Genomic DNA, 11490 nt, shown 5'->3' on the forward strand with positions numbered 1-11490 from the left:
GTTTGTTCTTGATGAAGTTCATGTCAGAAAAGGCTGATTCACAAAGATAGGTTGAACCAAACAGGCTGGCAACCTTCATAGCTGCTGTGCACACACCACTGTACTTTTATGTGTCAACAAGGCACCAAAAGTTTGGTGCACCCAGATAGGCTTTGAGGTGGACGTCATTTTGCAATGTTACAATTTCGATTTCCACCTGTCCAGCATCCAAGCTGAACATTGAACTTAGTTGCTCAGCAATGCATGTTGTGTCCACATTCATGAAAGGATTGGAAACAAATGAGACACATGGCTCAAGCTGATCAAGGTCACAAAACCTGTTCTCAAACTCTTGACCAAGTCGGTTTATGACTTGAGTGTACTTTTCTGCAACTTTGTCAAAAGTCTCAGATGCAGAAGCATTGTCTTTCAGCACCATCTGCACAGAGGGAAAGTGCAGCACCTTTTTTCTCTGTAAATGCACAGAGAAAATGTTCATCTGGGCTTTAAATCCATTTAAAGCACTTATCATGTCAGCAACAGTCTTACCTTTGCCTTGCAGCTCACAGTTCAAATGGTTCAGTTTCCCAGTAATGTCTGTTAAAAACGCAAGGTCAAGTGTCCACTCAGTGGCCTCCAGCAGAGATGTGTCTTCCCCTTTGGATTGCATGAACTCCTTGATTTCACCCAAAAGTGACAAAAAACGAAGCAAAATCCGTCCCCTGCTGAGCCATCGGATTTCCGTATGTAGTAGCAGGTCACCATATTCAGCTGACAGCTCCTCCAATAGCACCTTGAATGTTCTGTGCTGTTTAGCTCTGGAGCGGATGCTGTTTATGATCTTCACGACGGGAGTCATGACGTGCTCGAAGCCGATCACCTTTGCGCATAACGCCTGCTGGTGAATGATGCAGTGGTAATGCATGAAGTTTGGGAACTCTGTGTCACCTTTACAGTGAGCGATGAATCCCGTATGTCGGCCGATCATAGCAGGAGCCCCGTCGGTAGTCACTGATACCTGCTTTTCCAACGGTACCTTTTTCTTCGCGAAAAACTCCTTCACCGCGTTATAGATGTCAACTCCCTTCGTTGTTGTCTTTAGCGGCAGTAGTGTCAGAAGTTCTTCTTTTGTGGAGAAACCATCAAATACCATCCGGATAAAGACCATCAGCTGTGCTGTACTGCTGCTGTCGACGGACTCGTCACACTGGATGCTAAACCAACTGCACTTTGCCAGATCCTGATCCAACTGATTGGCCAAGTTCCCGGACATAGCCGACACTCTTCTAACAATTGTAGTTGCCCCCAGCTGGACATCAGAGAGAGTGGAGATTACATCGTTTCCATATTTCTCGTCTTTAAGCACAGTTTTTGCAATTATCATCATTGCTTCTTTGAAATACTCCCCGTCTAAAAATGCCTTCTTTTTCTTAATCATGAAATGTGTAGCTCTAAATGAGGCTTCGGTTGCTTTTTGAGAGTTTTTCACCGGTCTCGTGAAAAAAGACTGCTGTTTGCTCAAACCTGCCTTTAATTCGCGGGCCTTTTCCGCTCGCAGTGTGCTGCCCTTTGGGTAGTTAGCATGGTAGCTTGTGTGACACGTTCGGAAATGTCTCTCCACGTTGTGCCGCTTTGCCGTTGCCACAGTTGCCCCGCAAATGAGACACACGCATGAATCTTTCACAGAGGTAAAAAAGAACTCTTCCTCCCATTCACTGTGAAAATTATATGTTTTCTTCCTTTTTTCCGCCATGTTTTCCTCATCTCCTCACCTTTGCCTTTGCTGGTCTTCACGGCAACTGTTTCCGTGGAGACCAGCTAGCACTAAATATTAGATCATGCTCTAATATTTAATAATAAAATTTTTTTTTATATATTATCTCTAACAAATTAACGCCAATGCAATTGTGATTAAAAAAAAATAGCAAGAAAAAATAAAAATAGATGCAGCTTACTGGTAAGTTGTTATGGTGAGCTATTTTCAGAACAGGCCCGCGGGCGACTCATGTGGTCCTTGCGGGCGACCTGGTGCCCGTGGGCACCGTGTTGGTGACCCCTGATGTAGACTGTGCGTCAGATATATTCAATTAGCCAAAAAAGCCCAGAGATAAAGTTTTGTGATCTGCAGATCCAGGACTGGAGACCAGAGTGATGGACCTACAGCAGGCATAACTGAAGTTAATCCAGGGGTTAGCTGCACAGAGATAACCGCAAAGCATTAAAAACATAGCAATTACTAGCACACAGCAGCTACAAGTACGTATGTGTGTAACATACTTATAAGAGCCTTTGGTTTACATAGCATGACATCAACAACCATATCAGACACTAGTTCAGACAACTGAGCTCCTTACCAAGGACAGCCTGTCACATCCTTCTCTCCTGTTCACTCCACAGTCTGTCTGTTCAGAGGACCTGAAATATTATATGGATGAAATCTTACAGTCGAAGCTGAACACAGAGTGAGTGGAGCTCTGCAGCCAGATGTGTACAGCTGTTTCATTTAGTGAAGCACATTCACCAACAACAACATGAACACATTCTATATGAGTTCACATTTTTTAAAATTATGTTTACTCAATAGGCTAATAAACAATTTGATCTTTTTCTTAGGGAAGATGTGGGTTTCTCATTATGTTTTTTGTTTTTTTAAAAATCAGTAAAAAATGTTATACTGTACAGCAGATTAATGTGACGGCAATGCAGAGGCTTCAGAACATGCCTTAGAATCCTCTGATTTAAAATATTTCTTCAACATTAAATGAATCCAGTAACAGTTGTCAGTATTCATTACCAATATTTATTAACATTACTTAATTGCCTGTTGATAATTAATTCATCAAACTTTATTTTTCAAGTTGTAAACAAATACATTTTTAAACAGCGTTTCTGTGGCTACCACAGTGTATCTCAGTTCTATGCAGTAACCTGAAGTGTCCCCGCGAAAGCGTAAAACTGTAGTAACGCGTGCAAAGCAGACACTCGCTCGTGCACAATGGCTTCTTTGTTCTTCTTTGTTGGTGCAATTGGTATGAGAAAAATGTCATTCTATACAAACTATCGTGCAACAGGACAATGACTGTAACAGAAAAGAGCTTGACCTAAATGCTGTGGTGAGACCTCTGTATAAATAGACACCTACAAACCTCAATGAAAAGGTGGGCAAAAATTCATGCACAATAAGGTATGAGAGTCAAAGTTGTTCAAAAAACAGTGATGGTATGTGCTTAATTTTTCACACAGTGCTTCTGCATTTTTGACGTAGTTATCACTACACAGGGGCAAATATTAATATGTGAAGTGTTTTTGGGCCAACTGAGGAAACTTGAGGTATTATCTGCAGTCTGAATATTGTAAAAGTTATTCACTTCATACTAGGGGAACCACTGGAGACCTAACTTGCTCTGGAGCAGATTATAGTGTAAAATAGAGATCAACAGGTTTGCTTTGAGGCTTCAAATAAGATAGATTTTATTAACATCTATATAAATTTGGCACAAATGCTAAGGAAATTTGTATTGTGTTGATTCTTTTTTGTAACAATGCTTCTTGGTAATAAATATTAAGCGATTGGTAGGCCTGTTTGTTTCCCCTTAAATGGCGCTGCATTTGTAAGGTTGTGAGTAGAGATTGTTGAGATCCAATTGTAATAATGCATAATGATAATACTACTAATAATAATGATAAGACATTTTTATTCATGCTGTCGCTTTGAAATGCTGTGGCACAAAAACTGTTTTGTATTCTAAAGAACAAAACTTCCTGACACAGTAAGATTCTTTTTCTTTTCTTTGGGGGTCCTGCTCTAATTCGTATCACCGCTGGGATTCCTGCCTGCTATGATGGGTCACCGTAATTTAATTGCCAAATAGCATAACTTTATATCATAAAGTCCTGTTCAGTGGCTTCCAATCATCTGTCGTTAATGAAATGGAAGCAGGTTTCCAACTTGGAGAGGTACTAGGGCTCACTCCACATAATGCTGAAACTTGCATCTAGAAGGTCAACAGCAGAGTCGATAGCAGGATGAGCTATTTGGCAGTGGCAGAGACGATTTGGCAGGGTTTTAATGGACCAACCAACATAGTCAACTCTGCTGCTTAACCCACTCTGCTAGACAGATTAAATAAAAAAATAAAAAAAAGTAGAAAGTAAATAAAAAATTAATGCAATAATTTGCAAAAATGGAAGGATCACATTTCAAAAAAGGTGGGACAAGGGCAACAAACTGTTGTTTTTAAAGTTTTGTCTGCGTCTGTAGTTTTGGGAACATGAGTGTGAAGTTGGACCATTGGACCACACGTACAATACACGGACGTGGTGACAGCACTTCTTTATTTTACATTCGGTTTTACTGTTTTACAATGGGACACAGACACTCCCGCTCCGCTGTCACGTCCGCTCTCCTCCCCTCCGACTGTCACTGTGAACATAAAGAGGCACAATCACATTCACATCCCCTGTTCACCCCGCCCCTGCGCTGCCCCTGGAGCTCGCAGCATCACCCTTCCTCTGCAGCCGGCCAGAGACCACACCCAAGGCACACAGATATTTTTTGCTCAACAAATTACAATTGTGATGGACCGAGTTGAAAAACAGGAGGAGCCCCGGAATTATTAGAAAAATATAGTTTCCATTTATTTAACCCCCAAAAATTATATTTACAAGACTAATAAATGTTGAGCTCATAAAAGAGGTCAAAGAAACAAAACTGAACTCAGGCAACGACTGCAACCTTAACAAACCAAATGACTGCCCAAACATACATAATTGACCTAAACATGTAGTGATGGCCCGCTTGAAGCTGACGCTCCGGAGCGTGTGTCGAAAAAAACAACACACTGGTTCAGAAGCACTGTGTCGAGGCTTGCTTCGTTTGGCAAAAGTCACGTGACCAGTGACGTCCGAAGCTTCATTACGCACGTAACTGGTTCGGTACCTGATTCAAACAGATATAAGGAAGTGAATCATCCACGGGATTCGTGGAGTGTGTTGATGGTGACAGATAGCGACGAGGTGATCATTCCACTGACAGATATGGAGCCAGCGAGGAAGAGAGGACGTTCTGGCGTGTGGGAATATTTTGAGTTGATTTTGCTCAATTCATTTTATCTGCCGAAGTGAAAAACTTGAAATGTCCAAAATCATGTTTTCATAATGTAAATATCATTACAGCATATGACTTTAGGAACACTTCCATGTGAATTAAAGCTAATGAAGACTACAAAAATGTATTTGGCACTATACGTACATTACATTGCTACAGTTTAGAAAATCATTTTGTTTATTGTTTTTAGGTGATAGTCTGCAGGACCCAGGAATACCTGCATATCTACCAGCTTGCAGTGTGGTTCCTGCACTCCACAGCCTCTTCTGTTCCATGCAAGTGGATTTTCTCCAGGGCAGGAGAAACTATTTCTAAGAAAAGAAACAGACTCAGCCAGCGCACAGTAACACTAATCCTCTTTTTAAATGTAAATAACAAAAGGGCTACCTTACATAGATCATGTTTTTACTTTGCAAGTTCTTGATTAGGGGTGGGTTTTGATTATCGCCTTTCTGATTACAATCCATGCTAAATTGAATAAAGTGATATTGATTCATTAAAATCCCGTGTCGATTTGTAAATTAACGTTATTATGCCTGAAACGCCAGCATCTCAGGTTAAACCTCACAACATGTCGTCAAACACCATGCAGCTAAAACAGTAACTGCGAGCAGGTTTACGGATTCTGCATACAAACGTAAACACAGAGCGCGGACCCGACGCGTCAGAGTCAGATTTTGGTGCGTCGTCGGGTCCGCGCTGTGTTTGCCTCTTTTTTCCCCCGCTGGCTTCTGCAGCTGCAGGTTTCATAACTCTCTGTTTACATCTCTAATTAAGTCTCACATGTGTCAGCTTTCTTTTAATAGATACGAAATTATGGATATATACTGTTAAATGATCAGAATTGTAATATTTCTGACTGAGGCAAAACTTTCCAGATTCCAATCAAATTGAATCGGATCCTGTATCGAATCAAAATGATTCTACAAATCAGTGACGATGCAGCCGTACTCAGCTCCCTAAGCATTTTCCCTTTCCAGTTCACAATCAATCCCACCCCTAGGTCAAAAATATGTATAGGAATTGGCCTCATCTAATATTTTGTATGAACCTGTCCAGCTGTCCAGTGATTAAACGACAAGTAGATGGAGGCAGGACTTCACAGCAGGGGCATACTCCATAATGTGCTGTGCATTATCATATGTATATTATATATATTGCTCACTTATTGTATTTACCAACATCAAGGAGTTATGAGCAAAGAAAGGCCACCATAGTGCATGTTTAAATAGGGAAAGTTTATTGATCAAAATGTATTACGCAAATACGCATTACATTTTTTTCAGCCCCCCAATCGAGAAAACAAAACCAATTACATGTTCAAAGCAACGGAACGGTGGCCCAATATCAGAGAGAACTCCACTCTTGAGTGAGCAGTGATAATTGAGCAGTCCGTTTTATTTTGCAGATTCAAGCTGCTCTTCAAAATTTTCACCACCAGATGTCACCGAAGAGGACTGTGTTGAAAAGCTTCGAGTAATGAACCGTTTTTCAATACAAGCTTCAGTGCTTCGGAAAGCTTCATTTGGCCATCACTATAAACATGAAATGACATACAAGGGTATATATAATGGCTGATCAGACCATTGTGACACATGAGGGGTAACAAACAAAACACAATCATAAATCACAAACGATGCAGTACAATCTGGTTTGTTAATAAACTAAACACTAAAGAAGAAAATCAAAACCCCCATTAAACCCTAAACTCAAATATTTAATTAAATACAAATACTTTGTTTTTAAAGTAAAGAAAACACACATTCCCCCCTTCAGCAGGAAGTGGTGGTGTGGTCCAATTATCTTCCTTTGTATTTAATGGTTTCAAACCCTGGTTACCATTTTTTGTCCAGCAACGCCCAGGGATGATGGCAGGTAAGAAATAAAAAGACAAAAGTTAGTCAGAAAGCAAAGAAATTAAGTAGTATGAATACTAGTGATGGGCAGATGAAGCCCCATGAAGCACTGAAGCTTTTCATCCAATTGGTTCACCCCAACGCGAAGCTTCATGAAGCTTCATTTGCTCTAGCAGGACACCTACTGGACGTAAAAATAATAGCTGGCATGAATTTGAAGAGTGTGGCATTTTGCACACAGCCTGTAAATGTCAACAACAAAAGGAGTGTGTAAAACATGTATATTGTAGTGATGGCAGTATACTGTGTATATTTATAGTGGCAGTATGGGAAATGATTATTTGGAAATGCTTGAAATGGAAATGATCATTTACTGTGAGGTGAGGTGTGGTTGGGGTGTGGACAGTAGTTGTGCTTTTGTAACGTTGAGGTATGGACAGCTACACACTGAGGCTTTGAGCCTCAGTCCTGCCTGTTCACATTTTATTCTGTAAAAACTAAATTTTCACTGCTTTTATGACCTTTTTAGTGGGGAGAACATAGCTAGGATTTAACGATTTAACAAATCTTTTGAATCCTTTGTCCTCCACAATGCTAAATGGCTGTGAGTCCTCAATCACCATGCTGACCAGGTCTTCATCTATTTGAGATTGTTCTCCTGAGGAAAGACAATAAAGATAAAGCACAAATATAAATATCACACACGTAACTTATAACAGTTGTATAATATTGTTATATCATTTAGTAACATTACTGCATCCTATATTATCATTGCATTTGATGGCTCACCTGGTCTTGCTCCACAATCGGTGTTCCTCTTATTCTCATGCAAAGCTCTGTAGTGCCTAAGCATGGATGAGGTGTTGCTGTTATATCCCAGCTCCCTGGCACATAGCAAACACTTCACCTTGTACAAAAGTCAAGACAGCTCAACATAAATTGTATTGCACCATCAGTATCATGAAAATACATCTTCTGTAGAAATTTACATACCTTGTTGGGAGGAATAAGATCAAAATGTTCCCACACAGGGGAGGACAGCCTCCTCTTCTTAGCTGGCTCCATTCTCTCCTGACTTTCCTCACTCTCATAAACCTCCAAACGGTCTCCAAACTCTCACTAACCGCAACTCTCCATCAAACACCCACATTTAGAATGAAGTCTGAGGGGTTTATATCGCTGTCATATCTCGCGGCAAAGTTCGAACCGCTTCCTGAACCAGTCACGTGGTACAGCCAGGCAGCGAGGCTTCGGACGTCATCATTTTCAGCTCCTCCCATAAATGAAGCAAGCCTCGATACGCGCTTCGCGGAAACGCCCCCTCCATTACTCGACACACGCTCCGAAGCCTCGATACAGAACGTCCCATCACTAATGAATACATAAGTAAACTAAATGTGCGCGCTTACAAATAGAACAAATGTATCCAAACCAATCAATGAAGTTATTGGCAACTAAAATGTATTACTATGTTCAAAATGAAGAATGAAAATACAAAAGTTACCGACTTTAGAGTGTGGCCACGGGTTTGGCCATCACAACAATATTCCAGTGATGTTAATAATAACATTTTTGGTTTGGCAACATTTTTTACATCAGACATCTTGTAGCCTGATGTAAAAATCCTAGATCCTTGTTACAGCCCAGAGGACCTGGCAAACATGTTAGCCCCTGTGTTACTGAAATACATCAACCTTTTAGGGATGCTATAGACACATGTAAAGTCTGCTGAAGAAATAAACAACGATGAGACAGCTGGAAGCTAGCTAAAACTTTTCATGTTTCCATATATTTTTTGGATACAAGTTAGTTAAATGCAATTCAATCTAGGTGTCAAGGCTGTCTGCAGGCAGGCAGGATAAAGGACCCAATATGCAGATTCGTGGAGGCGGAATCCAAAGTCCACTGCTTTATTGCAGGCCAAGTCACAAAACGGAACAAAACTTAAACTGAACCATGAACGCTGAGAACAGAAACACACAGGCCAATCTGAGGGTACGACACAACACTGACACAAAGAAACATAGGGCTTAAATACACTGAGGAAGTCATCAAGGAATTAGAGACAGGAGGGGAATACAGCTGGGAGGAATGAGACCTAATGAGAAAGGGGGAGGGACGCTAGGTAACGCTGACATAAGACATAACCCTTCAAAATAAAACAGGAAACAATTCACAAAGACGCAGACTAAGAAACACGGACTTTACACAGAGGGAACACACGGGCAAAGGCTAAGCACAGAACTAAACCTTAAACCAGAATAAAGTGAAACATAGATTTATAATAATAATCAACAAAGCACAACAAGAGAATCAGAAAACAATCCATAATGCAAAATTAAACGAAAACATAAGAACTCAGAATCCTGGGTCAGAATGACCCAGAACCGTGACACTAGGATTTTCTTGTCATCCATCCAAGCATCCATCCATCGCCTTCTGTTTGTCTGGGGTCAGGTCATCAGGGCAGCAGCCTAATGGAGGATGCCCAGATCTTTCTCTCCCCACCCACCTTCTTCAGCTGATCTGGGGGAACACCAAGACGTTCCCCTGGATCAAGGTGAATGCAGTTTATAAACTGAGTTCATGAGTTTTAAAAGATATACTCATAATTTTAGTGTCAAAGGTTTTTGCAGTGATTTACACTAATAAGGAAATGTAAAAATATCCACACTATGGACAGTAATATCTCAAACCAGCTGTTATCTTTTTCATATTTGATTTCTCCGTACACAGAAGCAACAACCACTATAACCCTTCAATGCGTCTCCATTTCTACCCTCTTTCCTCCAGAAATGGCCGTCTACCAGCAGCCCACCCAGGTAGTGACGGTCACCACCACTAATCTAAACCATGGGGAGTGGAGCACTGGCCTCTGTGATTGCTTCAGTGATATGGGCACTTGTAAGTTAATCTAGCAAACTCTATAAACAGTAGTGGTTTTTGCATTAACACTCTCCACAGACTTTTATTCAGAGAGTCTTGAGTATCTGAGGATCTAAAGTTGGGGCTGAAGTCAGCATATAAAACACAGGATGCACAAGCCAGTAATGAAAGGACAACTTATTCAAAGTGAAGTAAACGTGTTTCTGCATATTCTTCTTCTTTCGTCAAGGTTGCTGTGCCCTTTGGTGTTTTCCCTGCATGCAGTGTGATACAGCCAACAAGCACGGCTGTTGTTGCTGCCTCCCAGTCCTGGATGTATGCTGCGTGGTGTCGTCTTTGCTCCGCAAGTCCATCAGAGAGCGCTATGGGATCTATGTAAGGCTGGGAGTGGGGGAGGGTCAAGGTTATTATTGTTAGCTAAAAACTAAACTGAGGAGAGATAACCTATAACAAAGGCCGTGTGAGGTGTTGAGGAACCAGGACACCCTGATAAGAAGTGGGCTCCTGGAACAAGACAGCATAAATGGGTCCTCGCTTACTCGCTAACGGAGATTTGTCACATTAATGCGGTTTTAACTCGCTAACGCTGACAGGACTAATATATATATTAGTCCTGTCAGCGTTAGCGAGTTAATGTGGATTGCCCCGTGCAAGGCGCATTAGCATTAACGTGTTAGCGCCTTGACCCTCCCTCTTAATTATTCAATTATAATTAAAATTTAAATCATCTGCGTACTTAGTTTTCATGAATAGTTGGATGGGCCATTGCTATGAATTGTGCGATTGTGCTTCATTCTTGTCTCTCACTCTTCTCCTCTTCCTCTTCTCCATCCTGCAGGGCTCGTGCTGTGATGACTGGTGTAAAGCACTTTGCTGTTACATGTGTTTCTGGTGCCAGATGCATCGCGAGGTGAAGATCAGGAACGGCCTGTAGCTCACCATCTCAATGATGGTCACCACTCAAGTTGTCAGAGGACAGTATGTAACCATTTTGGCTGTTTGTTGGGTGAATATGACAAAGTTATTTGGTATAATTTTGAGATGACACAATAAATATGAAAAGTTGATTTCTGCTTCTACAGTATTAGGCAAAAACAAAGAATTTAGCCTGACACACGAGCTGCTTTTTCATCGCCACAACAAGAATTTCTAAGTTCCTGTGCTCGTGTGGTTCAGTGCAATATGTAGAATCAAGATTTTTTTTTAGCTTTGGCAGCATGTTGGGTATAAAATATAATTGAGAACGTTTGTTTACTCTGGCCAGAAAAATCTGTGTAATTTCACATGCTCACAGTTATTGTAATCTTTCTGAACTTTTGCTGAAATAAAAAAATATTCATCTTTTTTGCTCAGGTTAAGACAAACCTTTCTGTCTTTGTGTCAAGTCTGAATATTTGAGTCCTTGCCTCTGTGTTAATTAGCATCCCCTCATGTCTCCTCACTCTCAGCTCTCTAATATTTCTAGTATGTTTTTTTTCTAGTATAGGTTTTGGTTAGTTTTTTCGGATCCCCTTTACATTCTTGCATTTTTCATTTGCTCATCGTCCAAATAAATGGTTCATTTTCAGTTTAACCTCACCTTCCAATGAGTGTGCATTTTGGATCATGAACACTCACCTCTTCAAGTTTTGACAACTCACCCTTGACTTCTAAGTTGGATTC

At 40.8% G+C, this 11490-nt stretch overlaps 1 protein-coding gene and 1 pseudogene across 1 annotated transcript; one reads left to right on the forward strand and one right to left on the reverse strand.

Annotated features, from left to right (window-relative positions):
• Positions 1 to 386: 386 nt before the first annotated feature.
• LOC146636569 (general transcription factor II-I repeat domain-containing protein 2-like) lies at positions 387 to 1363 on the reverse strand. Its single transcript, XM_085350352.1, has 2 exons — positions 529 to 1363; positions 387 to 418 (listed from the first exon to the last, which is right to left on the reverse strand). The coding sequence occupies exons 1-2, from the start codon at positions 1361 to 1363 to the stop codon at positions 387 to 389; spliced, it is 867 nt and encodes a 288-aa protein (XP_085206478.1).
• An 8374-nt stretch (positions 1364 to 9737) lies between these two features.
• Positions 9738 to 11226, forward strand: LOC146636570 (placenta-specific gene 8 protein-like; annotated as a pseudogene).
• Positions 11227 to 11490: the final 264 nt, after the last annotated feature.

The sequence above is a fragment of the Diplotaxodon limnothrissa genome, linkage group LG3 (assembly GCF_057381915.1).
Source record: "Diplotaxodon limnothrissa isolate DT_005_m linkage group LG3, D_limnothrissa_male_GT1.1, whole genome shotgun sequence".
NCBI lineage: Eukaryota > Metazoa > Chordata > Actinopteri > Cichliformes > Cichlidae > Diplotaxodon > Diplotaxodon limnothrissa.